This window comes from Bactrocera tryoni, chromosome 2 (genome assembly GCF_016617805.1).
Source record: "Bactrocera tryoni isolate S06 chromosome 2, CSIRO_BtryS06_freeze2, whole genome shotgun sequence".
Lineage (NCBI taxonomy): Eukaryota > Metazoa > Arthropoda > Insecta > Diptera > Tephritidae > Bactrocera > Bactrocera tryoni.
The window spans coordinates 67,485,668-67,503,909 of record NC_052500.1 but is presented as its reverse complement, the minus strand read 5'-3'; the positions used below and the strand labels follow the sequence as shown (position 1 = coordinate 67,503,909).

Below are 18,242 nucleotides of genomic sequence, written 5' to 3'. Positions count from 1 at the left end.
ACTTAAATATTTGTAGTATTTTCTATAATTTCAACGCTCAGACTTAGACTTTTGCTGTTGATATATGCTTGTAACTATAATAATTATATTAAATGTATATCTACTACATACATATATGTATGTAAGTATATAAATTTACGCGTGTGTTTTTGTTTTCGTTCTTCTTTCATATTTGCGAATCTACATTTTTCTCTTGCACTATATAGCAAGAAAACTATTACATTACTTACTTGCCTATAATGAATTATACTTTTCTATAATAATTTATGCCTACTATAAATAAATTATATATTTTGTTATAACTTTCATACTTATTTGTTGGAGTTTTTATATATTCTATGATTAATGGCGTGCTTACATCTTATTTACACGTTACGTGCTGTTTACACTTACTATTTTTTTATGTAATTCTAAAATCTTAATTTTTTCGTTTGCCCTCAGCACTTTAATTTTTTCAACTACACATTTCACAATTCCTGCTTGGATTTTGCTAGTCGTTATATAGATATTGGAGTAGATTTCGTGCTTTGTTGAATATTTTCTTTCACTTTTTATACTTATACATATATAGCTACACATATTTTTTATACGTAGTCAAACTTATAATTAAATATACTTTTTTTATAATTGATTGCTATTTCTATTTATTTCTACATAGACTTTTACGCGCATTTTCATACCAATTTTCTAAAATATACATAATCTAAAGCTGGTTCTCAATCATTCTTCACTTTTATCAAATAACAACGCTGTAAGGTTTTAAAAATAAATAAATGCTTTATGTTTATTTAAAAACTAATAACATTTGTGAGAAACAAATACTTTTTATTTTAATTAAGAAAGATTATACCAAATTTTATAAAAAAATTGTGAGTAATTGTCTACCAAGAAAGTTTAAATCAAAATTGCAAAAAAATAAATTTCATATCGAATTTTTAAAATAACTTTTTTTTTTAAATCATTTAAATACGTCATTATCTTATGAGCCCAGATTTTTTATTAAAAATTTTAAATTTAAACACTTTTGAAATTTGTTAAGGACACATAAATCGTAATGGAATGGATATACGTATGCTAAAAATAGATTTATAAAATTTAAAAATACATAATTATAAAATTTTATAAAATACATATTATAAATCATAATCATAAAAGAAAAAAATCATAATAAGACTGAAGAAAATAAAAAATAATAACAAACAAACAATTTTCTTCAATTAAATCGATTCACTTTATTTGAAAATTTACAAAATATAAAATATACATTTTATTATACAAAGAATAAGTAACTAAAAATAATGCAATCATTTATTGCAAAACATAACTTAAATTAATTAAGGCAGCATGTGCTAAAAACAAGAGTAAAACTGAAATAAATTTTTTAAGAATTGGTATAGTAACAATTGGGGCAAGAGAAATAATTTTTATTTGAGGCAATCAATCCAAAAAATTTTTATTACAAAAAAATATTAATTTATTAAAAAAATAAGTTATAACAAAAAAATAGTAATTTTAAAGCAATCAATAAAAAAATTAGATAAAAAATTAACAAAAAATAATTTTAAGGCAATCAAAAACAAGTTTACTAAAAAATACAAATTTTATTAATAAAAAAATTTAAAAAAATCAAAATAGTTTATTAAAAAAAAAAATAAACAAAAAAAATAGGTTAAGGCAATCGAATTTTAGAAAAGCTTCATAACTTCAACTAAAGACGGCATGAAAAAATTATATTAAAAAAATTATTAATAATTGTTAATATATTTTGAAAATGTCATGCTACTCTTTATTGCTGCTTTACTGGCCATTTTTGATTTATTCGACAACTGAAACTAAACCAAATATTTTATAAATTATTTATAAAAAAATTTAAATTAATAACTTCAAAAAAACTTCAGAGAACAAAAAAAAATTTAAATTTTTCTGAATTATAGAACGAAAAAATTTGACACTTAAAAACTAATTTATTATAAACTAAAACTTATAACATGATACACTACATTTAACTTAAAAAGTAATACAATGTAAAATTAAGCATTACATACATTTAACTTAAAAACTAATACAATACAAAATTAAGCTTATTACATTATTTCACTGTAATACTTTTGTCCACATATTACTTTTTCTTATTACACTTCGTTATAAATATTTTAACTATTGCATTTTGCTATTTATTTTATGTTTACTATTTTTTTTACAAAATCTTATCGGTTTCATTACAAGTCCTTACAAAGTGATTGTAGCGGAAGAGCTGCCTGGTCGTTGTTGTTTTTTATTTTTACTATGACATTAGTGTTTGTTGGGTGAAAGGGGAGTAAATATGACGAAATGTTTAAGTAAACTATATTTTTAAATTTTTAAAATATAATTTTTTTACATTTAAATTTTATAAATAATAATATAATTAGCTAAGTCAATATTTTTCACTATAAAATAAATTTCTTGTAAGGATTTCTTGTTGCGGTACTTGAAAATATAAAAATATGTAACTAAAGTAGTATTTTTCATTATAAAATAAATTTCTTCTAAGGTTCGCTTGTTGTGGTATTATTCTACAAACAGAACTTGTTTAAAACTTACATATACCTATATTATTTACATTAAAATTATATTAATAATTAAACATTATATTAATACTTAAACATCATATTAAAATTAAACATTATTACAATACTATGTAGATTAAATTATACATTAATGAAATAATTTTGATGTTGATTTCTCTTCACATGCAATTTTTTCTGCAGTAAAAATCCAACCAGGAATGAATTATAGTAAAATATATGAAAAAAACTAAAATTATTTAAATTACTTGCAACTTATACAAAAATTATATAAAATATTACATTTTTGTTTATTAAGCACTGACTTTAAATTTTTCAGTATTTCTCTAAACTAAAAATAACGTTGTATTGTTTAAAAAAAATGTGCACTTGCATCTAAATTAAATTATTGACTTTTACAATGAGATTCAAAGAAGTTATTAGCGGCCAATGTCAAATTAATATTAATATTAACTCATATATAAATTTTAATTAAAATCATCAATATTGCTGCCAATTATGTATATTTTAACTGACATTTTAAATAGACTTTTGTTCAAAGCGCATTGTAAGTATCAAATTAAATTAAATTAAATTATTACTTTAAAAACAATGTATATATTATCATATTATAATTAAGCAATTTAAAAGAAAACTCATAATGTTTTAATAATATTTGAAAGAAATTATTTTCGAACTGGATCATTAAGTGTCGCCTCAACTAAAATATTGTATCTATAATCAATTAACTTTATTGCTAACCCAGAAAAAAATATCTATATTTAAAACAAAATGCAACTAAACTAGCATTTCAAATGTACTTCTGTCAAAAATATCGTACCTCTAAGCGCGTTATTAAAATGAAATTATTTACTAATCATAAAAGTTATGCGCATCTCCAAAGGCATCAACAATCATTTTTAATCGACAAACTGACATTTACTATTATCACTCTACATATATAATTTTGATTTTTTTAATTAGTTTAAGTTAAGCAAATGTATTATTTAAACAAATCGTCTGTGCAAATAATTGCTTTGCACACTCAATTTATAATTAGTGCAAAAATTAAATAATTCTTTGTGAATTAATCGATTAGTCGTTAAATATTTAGTACAATAACAATTTATACTCAATTTTCTTTTTAAGGTAATCATTAGTACAACTAATGCATTGAATTAATCATTTAGTAAATATTACTGATTAGTCAATCAATTTAATGCGTAACAGTCTCTTTAGTTCACAAATAACTTAAAAGACAAATGTGGGCTTGTATGGGGGCAGTTAGGTGACTATGCTCTCTAATTTAGCTGACGGTATAATTTTAATCAATCTAACATTATACTTTACTTAATATAATTACCAACTAAATTGCCTTAAACTAGACACATACGCGCATAAGTACATATGTATTTTTTCTAAATTATTTGTTCTTTTTCTATAACATGCTTTGTGCTTAGAACCTAAGCAATGTAACTTAGTATTTAGTGAATACAATAGCGATACGTTTTGTTCTTTTTACTTTGTGGCGTGTTTTAATTTCGTTTGTCCAAGTCTGAATCGGCTGCGCAGAATCCATATATGTATGTAGTCTGCTACTGATGATATTCCAGGGAGAGAAGCATTTTTGCGTAAGGCGCTCTTACTACGCACAGCAGCTTTTTAGACGCGTTGACAAAATAAAATGTCGCTTTTTGTGTAGCTTTCGGAAAAATCCAGCGTTGCGTTTTTCTAATTCAAATTAATGTGGACCTGCGACTGAGGATTTTGATTTTACTTTACGGTGTATTGAAGTTGAGAAGTTTGTTTTTTTGAATTGAAAAAAAGTGCTGCCAATTTAATTAGTGTAGTTGTCAAATGAGCCGAGATACTCTAAAGCGGCGCGGTAGCAGAAGTGATATTGATCCTGAAATGGAAAAATTATGAGTTAATGACATATTCAGAATATCAAATGCAGTTCTAAAAGTAAATCAACTATGATTAAAAAAATTGCGTGAATATTTAAATTTTAAGTTACGTTATATGAAGGGGTTAGGTACAGATTTTAGTCATCGATTTTTTTAGAAACCATCATTTTGTCAAAAAAAAAAAAAATGAATTTTGCTTATTTCTTCAATTAATTACTAGAATTAACATTATTTTAACGAAATCTGTTTGATTTTTTTAATTTCAGAGGATCCAGTTCAGAGATATAGTGATCACCGCAAAACATTTTTTTTGAGAGGAGCTGTAATTCCTTTCCTAATAAATATTTTTACCATAATATGTGTACACATTTTTGGATCAATAAAATTTAACAGTTTTCTTAGAAAAAAAAGTCGAAAATTCGCTTTTTTCGGCCCTCTAATTGTATATAAGCCCCTTAAGTTAATCTTATTTCATTATCATATATTAAAAAAAATATACATATATATACATAAATCGCTTCATATTCACCTCCGTTTGCACCATTGCCGGACGTTGGGCGCGTAGTATGCGCACCGTTTGGAATACATCCAATACGCCTTCATATTGCATACGCTCCAATACAATACTGAGTGTTATAAAGACACCAGTGCGTCCAACGCCAGCACTACAATGCACCGTAATTGGACCGTCTTGACCGAATTGTTCTTTCGTCTTATGCACTTGACCGATAAAATCAATAAAACCTTCACCAGACTTGGGTACACCTTGTTCTGGCCAATCGATGAACTGAAATTGGCGGACGGTGCGTGAGGAGCCGTCACGTGCGTCGGTGACCTGATGGAAGCGAAATAAAAGTTGTATTAAAATATGAAAAACAATCTAAGATAGCTTTTCCTGTGTACGAATATTTCAAATTTATACCATAACCTATAATTTGCATACCTTAAACTCGCGTAGTTTGTATTGCGGCATATTATATTCAGCGATGGGGTCCACCACATAGTATTGATAACGTACAGAGCGTTCATGTGGCCAATACTGGTAGCATTTTTCCTATAGAATTATGTTATAAAATAAATTTTTGCAATATAACCTCAAAAATAATTTTTTTAATTTGCACTTACTCTGCCCATCTCCTTAAGTTTGGTGAGCATAACAACAATTGTTGAGTTGTGCTCCCACAGCATACGCCAGAAATCTTCAGCCGTATCCTGTACGGGACCCTGAGCGGCTATATAAGCCGAACGATAGCGATAGCCATCAATAAAGCTAGCATTGATGTAGTCACTACCCTCGATACCATGTATGGGTGTCAGGTATACGCGACTCGATTCATATGGTAGTATGTGTACCAAACGATTCTTATTCTTATTACATGGCAAATTAGCGGTGACGAATTTCGATGAGTCCACCTTAACATTGGAGAGCTTTTTAAATTCCATTTCCATGCCAGTGATATTTTCACCCGGTTCGGTTAGTAGTAATTTTTGTAGGTGGGTATGTAAATTGCGTGCTGGTACCTCTGTTTGACCGCAAATGATAGCCTCCAATATGGCATCATGTATGAATATGTATTGATCCTCTGTCTGTACCATGTAGTTACGTTGAGCGCGCAAACAAGTCACATGTCCGTATATGTCAATAATCTTCTCATGTTTCATGCGTTCCAACATCGAATCGATAACAATATAACAACCAGTGCGGCCGACACCAGCCGAGCAGTGGACAACAACTGGACCCGAATCGGGTGGGGTGAGCGCACGGCAGCGACGTAAGAATTGTAGGAACGGTGCTGGATGTTCGGGTACGCCATGATCTGGCCAGGCGGTGAATTGTAATTGTTTGATCTCACGACGTTCGTTAAAACCTTGTCGACATAACTGGAATGTGCGTATGCTATAGGTGGCGAGCTCTTGTGTTTCGGTGATCGTGACAAACATTTGACCGTAAGTCTCAGTGCCACGTACCGGCCAATATTGATCGCATTTAATGCGTGTACGCTCCTCCAGACGTGTCATCATAACAATGGTAGTTGTCTTTAGTTCCCAACACATGCGCCAAAAGTCACTAAAAGTTTCCTGTAGCGGTCCCTGAGTTGCCACGTAAGCATTATGTTTGCGATAGCCATCACAATAGTTAGCATTTATATAATCCGAGCCGATAACGCCGTCCATCAGTGGCAATTGTACGCGCGAGTGATCGTAAGCGGTTACATTGGCATAACGGTTCTTCGATTTGTTGTAATCGTAATTAGAATTGTCCCATGTGAATTGCTGACCCGGCTCAATGCTCTCATATTCTTGCGAGAATTTTTGATTGTCGTTCGCTTTGAGGCGCTCAATGTGATTGGCGAATTCGGAAATGGGTATGGGCGGATGCGAAATCATGCCGGGTGTTTGAAAGTTCAAGCGGCGCATATCGACGGGATCACTGGGTGTGGGACCGGCACCGAGATCGGCTGCCATCAATGGACGCGTGACAGCAGCTTGATCGGGTGTTTTGCATGGTTGGCGACGTCGACGCACAATGCACCAGGTAACGAATATGGTGAAAATGAGTGCGGCAACAACTGGTAGCGCCACCCACCACATACCCTGTTCGTCTTTGTTGCGATTGACAGACACCTCCGGTTCGGATGGCCAATTTGGATCTGGGCGATGTGGTCTTTCACCAGGTGGCGCTTCACGCATATCCAACGATAGAAATTCCGAGAAAGGACTGGAAGTATAAAGATGCTTTTGTGGCGTATCGACAACGGCACGCACAAAAATACGATAGCGCTTGTCGCGCTCAAGTTTACGGTTGGTGAAGTTATGATAATCGTCACCGGAACCCAGGTGGAAAGTGAAGGGTATGGAGCGTTGTGGGAACTTGGCGGCAATATAAGGCGAGTTCGGACGTTCAGGTTTATTACGTCCCGGCAGCAAATCTTCTGTTAGGAACTGATCCGGATTCTTGTGCAAGTTCGATTTATCCTCAGGCACCACAACAAGGTAATAATGTGATATTGGACCATACTCTTCGGATGCTTGCGGCAGTATCACTAATATTTCCTCACCATTTACCACACCATAGAAATCTGGTTTCACCATGGGTTGCGGCGCGGCCATTTGTGTGGTAACAGTGATTTTAGTTGGCGGGCGGTAGGAGTAGTCTGGTGGTATGGCGCTTACATTTACATTGTACGTTGTGAATGGACTCAGCTCGTTGATTGTATGCGATTTAACATAATGTTTTAAGATAATATCACGTTTTTGTACAATCTGCGTTTGCGTAAAACCCTGTGAGTCCACAAATACTTTCATTGCGTCAAAGGAGATTTTATAATTTGTCGGATTTAGACGTATTGGCGGGGACCAACTCAATGTCATGGAATGTGTGCTGACATCATGTGCGCGTAAGTTCAGTGGCACATCTTCGGGCTTTATTTTAACGGTGACCTTTTCGCTCAGACGTCCTAAGCCGCTCTTGAAACGCGCCGCTATCGCTACGGCATACTGTGCAAACTTCTCCAGATTAACCAGATCTGCCGATTCTGTAAGTCCCACTGTCTTTGTCTGCCATTCATCTAAGTCCTCAACAGCTGTCATTGTATAGAAAATCTTGTAGCCAAGCAATTTTCCACGTGATGGCACTGGTTCCCACCAAATTTCAGCCGTTTGCTCGGATGTTGCTACCGCCTGCACTGACATCGGCGCACGTCCCATATCGCGTTCGGTTTCAATAAAGATTTTATCACTAAATGGTCCCGAACCTTGTTTGGTGTAAGCACGCACGCGGAAGATGTATTCTGTGTTTTCTTCGAGATTTGTAAAAACCGCCTTACGCACGGTCATATTACGTTCCGAACCTAAACCATGATCGATTTTCTTGTGAAACTGCACATCGTAACGTGTAATAATGCCATTGCGGTGTTCGCGTGTTGGCGGATCCCATGTGACGCATACTACATCCGGCGTCTGGAAGCGTACTGTTATATTTGCGGGCGGTCCGCCAGGTGTGCCCTCGGGTGTTTGGAAGATTTTCACTGTCTCTTGACCGATACCAATGTGATTGCTACCCGCCACGCGGAATTCATATTCAACGCCGCGTTCTAAGTCATTAAAACGACGTTTCGTTATTTGCGGTCCGGGTAGTATCTCTTCCTTTAATGGCTGATCTTTTACGCCCCAACGCAAACGATAACCACGCAGTTCTCCATAAGTTTGCGCAGGTCGCTCCCATTCGAGTTCGATGGAAACAATTGGATCACGTTCCATTATCTTTAAGCTCACAGTAGGTCGTACCGGCACACCACCTGGCGTTTTAACGATCACCGCGGCGCTACGATCACCATCGCCTTTCCGCGTCAGCGCCGCAACTTGTATGGAGTATTTGGTATCTGGTTGCAAGCCCGTCACATTGTACTCTAACGAATCGACGACATCGAACTTGAGTGGTTCGTTTAGGAAGCCCTTGCCCTAGGTGCGGTGAAAGGTAACGTTATAAATATTTGTTATTATAAATTAACTAATGAAATTGAATAAATTAAGTAAACTTCGGAAATTTGTTTGGGAAGGATGTAAGTTTTTGATTAGTTTTTGAAACATATTCATTTATCATCCCTTATTTGATGAAGGGAAACTTCAATATGTGCATATGTAACTATATTTAAAATAGAAGTTACGATCTTTTAGGAAAGTTTACCAAACAAAATATATTGTAACTTTCGCTCAATTTAGCTTAACATTCTCGATCGATATTACTTATGCGAAATCTAATCTAGCATCATCTGAATTTATGTAGCTCTAATGAGCTTTATCATAGCAATTTTTCCAGAAAAATACAGCCTAGAGCGCTATACTCTCTGCTTTTGCCTACCTGTTTTTTTTTTCTGAGTTATAAACCAAATTGCTGTAAGCATTTGGGGCCCCCTCGGTATGATACAGAGTCTGTTAAAATTCGCGTCAAGCGCAGGCGTCCTATAGGGTTATAACTTCTCATGGACCTAGTAGCCAATATGGTAACGAAAAGGGCAAAACTAGTCTATGCGTGGCTCATTGGCCTACCAGATTAACCTAACTTAACTTAACCCATAAACCAACTTAAGGAAACCTGAATCCCCACTAATCAAGGTATATATTTTTTAACATTCCGTCTTGGATATGGGGGAGATGGATAAAATATCTGTATTAAAGGCAAGTGTGGTCGCAAGACTCCCCATCTTTGGAAGGTCTTCATTTATTATTTAGGTATAGATCTAAAAATATCATTGATTGGAAGCAGTTACTTGCAAATTAGATTAATAATGTTAAGGATATTGCTCTACTGGTAAAATTGCTTAGCAGTACGTTTGAAAAGGACTTTAATCAGGCTGCAATCGTCAACGCCTAGCACTTTAATGGGCAAATAATATACTTCATTGCAAGACAAGGTTGACGATCAATAAGATATTGCTACGTGTTTGGTGGCATTGTCAGGGAATCATCATCCATAAGCAGCTCCTTTACAGCCAATCAATGAATTCCGACCTGACCTTTTAACAATTGGATCGTCTGAAGCCAAAATTGACCAATAAGATATTGCTGTTTAGTGGGATTTTCAGATAATAGTCATCCATAGGTTGATCCTTTATAGAGAATACCTGAATTTGGACCTCTCCTGTTAATAATTAGAAGGAAACAATTGCCCAGAAACGGCCAGTTTTAAGCAATAGAAGAGGAAATATGTATGTTCCAATAGAGCAATGCCAGACCACGAATAACGATAGTGCCCCGCCAGAAACTTCGCGAGCTTATGTGGGAGGTTCTTATGCATACACCTTTGGACCAGCTACCAAGGGATTACAACCTGCTTCTGTATAGGGCGAATGATTTTACTGGTAAAATATCGCTTGTGAAAATAAACTGTTCTAGTTTTTTACCAATAGGGACAATGGTTTCTATGATAGGGGCGTTATAAAATTATATTCAATATGGCAACAAGTTATCAAACAAAATGGTGCACATTTGAGCTAATTCGAACTATGTTAAACAAAATCTTGGACTGAGGTGGAATCATCGGTTCATATTTCTTCAAAAATGATGTCGGTGAAAACCTAACCGCCAATGGCGATCGTTATCGCGCCATGATAACCGACTATTTGATGTCTGAAATTGAAGCTCGTGATCTTGGCGGCATTTAGTTTCAACAAGACGGCGCCACTTGCCACATAACGCATCAATCAATGAATTTATTGAACACTTCGGTGAGCAGATAATTTCACGTTATGGGCCGGGGATTGGCCACCAAGATCGTGTGATATCACACCGTTAGACTTTTACTTGTGGGGCTATGTAAAGTCTAAAGCCTATGCGCACAATTCCGCTTCGATTGGACTTGGACTCAACGGATGAACTATCTGAGATGTAACCGCGGCCAACATTTAAAAAAAATAAACTTCAAAAAAATAAATGCCAAAGAATATTTTTTAGAATAATAATAAACATTTCCCATTAAATTTGAAGTAGCTGTGTTTTTTTCTTTAAAAAAGTAGGGAACCTCGAAATGTATCAACCTTTATAATACTTCACCTACCTCATCACGCATTTCTTGCACGTGTATATGATAGCCACGTATAATACCGTTACGATCTTTTTCCAATGGTGGTTTCCAGGTAACATGAATTGAAGTTGAATTTAGCGGAGTTGCCTTCACGTCTTGAGGATCTCCAGGCACTAAACGTTGCATGGCGGAAAATATTTCGAATTAATAAAATTATATTATAGAAATTCAAAAGGCATAAGTTCGAGTACGAGTATTACTAGCGACTTAATGCTTAAGTAGTGAGCGAGTAGTAACCTAAACAACTGGTCAATACAATACATACATACATATTAGCTTACATGATAGCTTAAAGCTTATTGAAAGCTTTGAATAATTAGTTAAATATAACATGAGTTAGAGATATCCAAATACTTTGTGGAGAATGATACTTACTTAGCTTATATAAGACTTTAAGTATTACATACAACTAATACATACGTAGAATAAGTACATAATTGGCAATATATAGGTTTCAAGATATGTTAAAAAATTTTAATTTTTTATAGAGTTAAAACACTTAGAATGTTTAAAAAATATTTTTTAAAATTATTTTTATTTTTTTTCTGGTGGTTAAAGACATTACATTATAGAAATCTGGAGATCTAGGCCAAATTGTTTTTTTAGAGCTTTCAATATTAAAGGTTATGGATAAGCAAAAAAAAAAAATCAATTAAAATAAACATTTTAAAAATTTTAAATAAAATTATTTTCAAATTCCTATAAGTTTTTTTCAGTGCATAACCTTTAAGGTTTGCTTTGCTGAATCATATTTTTCAAGATTTTTTAGGGAAAAGGTATTCAGGATTGGTAAATATTTGTTTTTTTTTTTAGTTTTACAAAAAGTTTAGGCTTCTTGGTTCGATTTAAAATTACTTCTGAACAAATGGATGTGTTTCAAAAATCGGTGCTTGCCTCAAAATGGCAGTTTATAGTAAAAAAAAAATGCATAAGAAAAAGCATTAGCCAAAAAGTAATAGGTACAGTGCATTCATTTATTTATAAATATTTTTTTTTTTGCAAAAATAAATTTATTTGCATACCATATAAAAAGTAAAAAAAAAAACTTTGGTGCTTTCAAAAATTGTGCTTTATATTTGTGCAATAAAGACATTTAGCGATTTGAAGAAAAAAATTATTTACATGAAAAATGTACAAATGGCATATAGATAAATATGTATAAACCATTGATGAATATTAAAAAAAAAATTATAAAAAAATTTTGCAACTTCAAAGAATTGCAGAGATACAAAAAATTGCTAAAAAAATTAAAATAATATAAAAGCTTTCACAAAAATTATGTGAAAGTAGCTTTTGCGCCGAAAAAACAGTTTTGAAATGCTTCAAAAACTGTGCGGCTCAATAAAAAAATGATTTTTAAAAATCGGTTTTGGTGTTTTGAAAATTGGTTTTTTTTTTTTCAAATATTTTGTTTTTCAAATATATTTACAAAAATATTTTTTCGAAATTTTTTTTTTTTTTTTTAATATTGTTTGGTTTTTCAATATGTAATAATAATGTTTTTTAATTTTTTTCAAAATATTATTTTTTGTTCAAAAATATTTTTTTTTTTTCAAAACATTGCAAGTCAATTCGTTTTCCTTTGCGCTTGCGTTTTTTTTGAGTTACTAATACTCACATTTTTTGTTATAAATAGAGAAGAGAAAACATACAGTCAAAATATAAAGAAGATAGTTGTTTTCATTATTAATTTATATATGCATTCTAGGCATACACACTTGAAAAAATTTCTTACAATAATATGTACACAAAAATTTTAAAACATTCTTAACAATACCTAAATAATCATATGGTAATCAAAAATCAAATGCAATTACTTGCATAATTATTTGCTGTGAGTTAGAGAGTATGCTTGTGGAGTGTTGTTAATGAATTGACAGCCCATTTAGAGCAAGAGAGCGAGAGAGAGTGCAACCTTCCGCGCTACTTACTAGATTTTAGTGTTGGTAAACAGTTTAATTTGTACAGTGTGCGACTAAAGTTAGTGTTGTTTGATTATATAAGGACATTTACATTTAAAAATGCGTATGTTTCTCAATTAAAAATATTTAACACTATTAATTATAAGAAGTAAAATTCTTATATATTTTAAATACTCACTTTTTTTGACTAAATTCGTTAGTAATTTATTAAATTTGAAAATTGTTCATTAATTATGTTTAGAACATCATCCATTGAAAAGTGCGTTGCGTTCAGAAATTACAAAAATTGTGCATTTTGTGAATTCAAAAAAGTGTTTTTCACCATACACATAGGAATACATATAGATATATATAAGTATATCATACAAAAATCAAAAAACGGTGCATTTGAAAAATTTGTTTTTCGGTGCGATTTATTCCAAAAACGAACCCAAGACAAAAAGTGCGTTTAATATATATTTTCATTTATGTAAAATATATAATTTTTTTACAAGTCAAACACGAAGTTGGTGCAATTAATTGTAGTTGGTTGTAGTTATTAGAAGCGAGTGGCCAAAAAATATGTAAGAAAGAGAGAAAAATAGATTTTTGATTTTTTATTAATACTACTTGTCAGTATATACAAAAATTCACTGATTTCGTAGTTGTAAATTAAAAAGTAATAAAAAATAATTGTTTACTAAAAAATTTGTATAAGGAATTTTTTTTACAAGAAATATTTTCTTATTAATTTTTTTTCTAAATTGTTTATAAAAAATATTTTTTGTAAAAAAATAATAATTTATAAAAAAATTTAATAAAAAAATATTCTTGTAAAAAAATTGTTTATAAAAATATTTTTTTTTAAAAAAATAACAATTTATAAAAGAAATTTTAATAAAAAAATTATTAAAAATTCTTAATAAAAATTTTTAGTAAACAATTTTTTTAACAAAAAATATTTCTTTCTTAAATTCTTTTTAGAAAAAATATTTTTTAATCGAATTAAAAAAAATATTTTTTTTTTACTAATTTTTTTTACCAAAAAAAAAAATTTTGGGGTTTGGTGTACGCATTTCATGACTTGGAATTTGTGTTGTGTTAAGATTGGTCGTATTTGTTGGCACACTCGCTTTAAATTTGCATTAATTAATGTTTTTTGTGTGAAAAAATATTAGTATAAAAATATAAATTAAGATTATCAAATTAAACACTTTAAAATAAAATTTTTATTTAAATAATTAAATTTTATTAAAAAATTAGTAGGAAACTGCAGCGAATTGTAAACATTGGCACTCCTTGAGTATTCATACTTGTATTTTTTGGGAGTTATACTAAAAATACAACACTGTATTTAAAACTATACCAGTTACTCGCTGAATGAGAGAGCACTCACAATTTTTCAAAATTACATAGAATCTTTAGAAAATGAATTTTTTAGTGTTAAAAAATATTTTTTAACAGGGGTGCTCAAATTATACTATAGAAATAAATTCTTTTTTAAAAAATATTCCTTTTTTATGCAAGGGTGCACAAACTATAGTATAGAATCAATTTTTTTATATGTTTCAAAAAACATTTTTTTTAAAGGGGTTCTTAAACTATGCCACTGAAAAAAAAATTATTTGTTTAAAATATATTTTTTAATGCAAGGTTGCATAAACCATAATATAGAATACATTTTTTATGTGTTTAAAAATATTTTTCTTAGCAGGGGTGCTCAAACTAAAACACAGAAAAAAATTGCAACTCATAAAATCTGATATAACGGCACGAAACTATCGTAATATCTATTTCTATAATTTTTGTTAAGAACTTGTATTTTAAATTGTAAAAATATATTGATTTCCTTGAAACTATGCGCTTTTAAGTTATCGTAAATTTAGTACTTGTTCTCCCAGGTGCGATGATCGCCATGGGTTTTGCTCTATGTGCGTACTTTTCTTCATATATGCTTGACAACAACAGAAAAATTCACTAAAATGATCTCATACTCGCCAAATGGAAACTTTTATGATAATGTTACATTAATTTTCTTTTCAAAAATGCACTTGAAAATGATTCCACTATCTTCAAAATATTACTTTTTAGCGCTATTTATAATTAAAGCATGATTCATGCCATTAATTCCATTAATTTCGTTCATTAAGTACCTGCCATATTGTTGGGTGCATGGGAGTCGCACAGTGTAACAATTTGCAGTGGTATGTTCAACTGCAGAAAAATGGGGTAAAAATAACCTTTTTATAATTATTTTTTAAGAAATTTCATTTATTATTGCTTTTTGTTGCTAAATTCATATGATTTCTAGTGAGTTGCCATTTTCCAAATAGTAATATTTGATATGAACTACACAGTGAGAAATGAGCGCAAAGAAAACTGCTTTGTAAATTCTAGCAAAGATACGGGAGAAGGGAGCGATCTTCAGCAGTTGCTGCATATATTTCTAGCCGAGTACTGTTTATTGTTGCACTTACCTGCCACAGTGTTGCATTTTTATGTGGTTTCAATTAATTTATTTTCGATTACTAAATAAATTATTTTTTGGCATAATTGAATTTTGAAATATTTGATTTTTTGTTTTATATTGACTTTGAATTTTTAGAAAAAAATATATTTTTTTGAAATGTTTTAAAGTCATTCAAATGCATAGAACCACAACTTCATAAAATTATCTTAAATTAAAATAGTTCCAAGGAATGCTTATAGTCTAATTGGATCTTTAAATGATTATATAATAATATTTATCATAGCAATACGATTAAGTACTTATTATTTGATATATAAAAATGTATGCTTATAATGTAATAATAATTGCATAAATATACATATGAATTTACATATATACTTAGTCAACTAATTCTTTCTTAATGTATACTACAGAAAATGTGTTAATTGACTTAATTAAGACAGTGTCTGAAACGCTTAGAAGCCTTAAAATTATGTTAATAGAATCAGTAAATATATTTCTGATATCTCAGATCTCTAGAAGCAAATATACCGTATAAAATGCCTTAAATTGTTTAAAAGCTGTCAAATTAAGACTGAATTTACTGTCTATGTGAAGTCAAATTAGTCACTAATTGAACACAATTTACAACATTTTTCAATTATTTCTGAATTAACTCGCTAATTGAGCCAAATTATAGCTTAATTGAACATAACTGTAATTTTTAAAAATTTAGTACAATTAGCCACTTAATTAAGAATTATTCGAAAAAATTTAATTCAATTACTAAATTTATAAAAATGACAGTTATATGAAATTATGTTATAATTCGACTCAATTGGCAAGTTACTTCAGAAAAAATTAACAAATGTTGTAAATCGTGTTCAATTAGTGACTAATTTGACTTCAGGTATATACTCGTATATGTATAAATACATATATGTCGCTAGGAAAGTTTTAAATGGTTGGTTTTAAGATATATAATTTGTATATATATAAAGTGTGGAATAGAGTTATGGTTGGTTCCATTCAAAGATTTTTTATAGACAAATTGTTATAATATTCTCAGCACGAAATTCAAATTTTTTTTTTTACTATGCAAAGATCTATTTAGGTGAAACACTGTAAGTTTTATACCAACCATATATTAACCAAGAAGTTTCAAAATTTTTAATTTTACATTAGCTTGGAGTACTCGTTATTGGCTCGTGAGCAAATATCACTTATGGTTTGAATCAAACAAAGATTTTTTAAGGAGAAGGTTAAGGTCTCATCTCAGCGATCTCAGCACGAAAACTAAGGAATTTTTTAATTTAAATGCTTAGATTTAATTTGGATTATTCATCACTTTTTCGTATTCAGAACTGATGTAATTTCAATTATGGTTTGAGTCTTTACTATACAAAGATCTTTTTAGGAGAAAGTTAAGGCCGTCTAGACAAGCTGTTTTTATCATTTTCAACACAAAAGCTAAAGGGTTACAAAATTTTCTAGCTTAAATGTTTAAATTTACATTAGTTTGAATTACTCATCACTTTCTCATGTTCAGAACTGGCAAATATCAATTATGGTTTGAATCTTTACTATACAAAGATCATTTTAGGAGAAATTTAAGGGCATCTAGACCAGGTTTTACACCAATCTCAGCACGAAAACTAAGGAATTTCCAAATTTTCTGAAACTCTTCTATACTATGCTTGTAATGTGAGCTTTTCATAGAGCAGCCTAAATTATAGGTTCTCAATAATATATACTTATATGTATTAGAAAAGATAGTGATTTAGTTTCATTTTGAGTCGAATTATTGTTTTTAGAGTATTTTTGTGTTTAATAACACCCACTATACTTCTATTATTTGAAGTTTCTTCCATAATTTTACTTAATCAAGTTAGTTTTCACTAGTTTTGCCTTAAAAAAAAGCTCAAATATTGTAAAATTTTCATTTATTATCTTTCCTATTTCATTCTAGATCAAAATATATAAATTTAAAGCTCCCATAAAAGCAACCTTTTGAGCTCAATGCTTATCATTACGATCAATATTAATTACATTTGACAGCTGGCATACAGACCGTATGACAGCATGAACAGCTCCAAAAAGTATGCTTCGTCATTACAAAAGCATATAACATACACGAAATTATCTTTCAATGCATTTCTCAATTCTTTTTTTTAGCAATTATTTTCAAGATTTTTGAATGCGCAACAAATTCCTTTGAATTCCAACAAACACAATTACATATATATGTGTGAATATGACATATATTTTTAATTAAAGCATATTCGAACAAAAGTATACCATTCAACCTGTATGATAACACCACGAAAGCTTCACAATTGCAAGAGTTGATGAGTTCAATGACTTGTTAGGTTATACAAATTATATATTTGTCATTTTTTGAATATGCTATCAAAAACAGCAGCATATATGACTGTACTTTTGTGACACACTATAATTCATTTAGCTATTGAAAGTTTTGAATAAAAAGCTAGAGATATGTTGAATGAATTTACATAAGCAAAAGCTTTTTTAACCTCTCGTTAACTTTGGACGGCATGTCAGCTAACAAAACAACGTTGACAGAGACAGCAGGTCATAGTGACAGATTGTGAAGGCATGATGTATATATAGACGCCTGGTAATTGCAGGCATGTGCGGTGGTATGGAATGATATGCTTGAATATGTATCCCTGTAAGATAAGTAAGTGAGGATTTCACCACCACCTAGGGTCTATTGTGCTCAACCCAGTAGGAAAACATGGAACTTCTACTGCAGGTTGTTGATTATATGAGTCATTCGAGAAAAAGTAGTTAAGAGGAGTCTTCGATTCACCATTTCCCTGCCTTTTTCAAGGT

General features: G+C 30.7%; 1 protein-coding gene across 3 annotated transcripts in view; it reads right to left on the bottom strand.

The window, feature by feature from the left end:
* Positions 1-4,365: 4,365 nt before the first annotated feature.
* Positions 4,366-18,242, bottom strand: part of LOC120769706 (tyrosine-protein phosphatase Lar) — a 940,463-nt gene continuing 926,586 nt past the window's right edge. For 2 of the 3 annotated variants that reach the window (XM_040096841.1, XM_040096842.1), the window contains 5 exons: positions 11,010-11,149; positions 5,579-8,914; positions 5,397-5,507; positions 4,983-5,288; positions 4,384-4,452 (listed from right to left, as the gene is read on the bottom strand). In XM_040096841.1, coding sequence (XP_039952775.1) covers positions 4,384-4,452; positions 4,983-5,288; positions 5,397-5,507; positions 5,579-8,914; positions 11,010-11,149 — 3,962 coding nt within the window. Of the gene's footprint in view, positions 4,453-4,982; positions 5,289-5,396; positions 5,508-5,578; positions 8,915-11,009; positions 11,150-18,242 lie in introns of all 3 variants that reach the window. The other variant, XM_040096840.1, reaches the window with a different exon arrangement.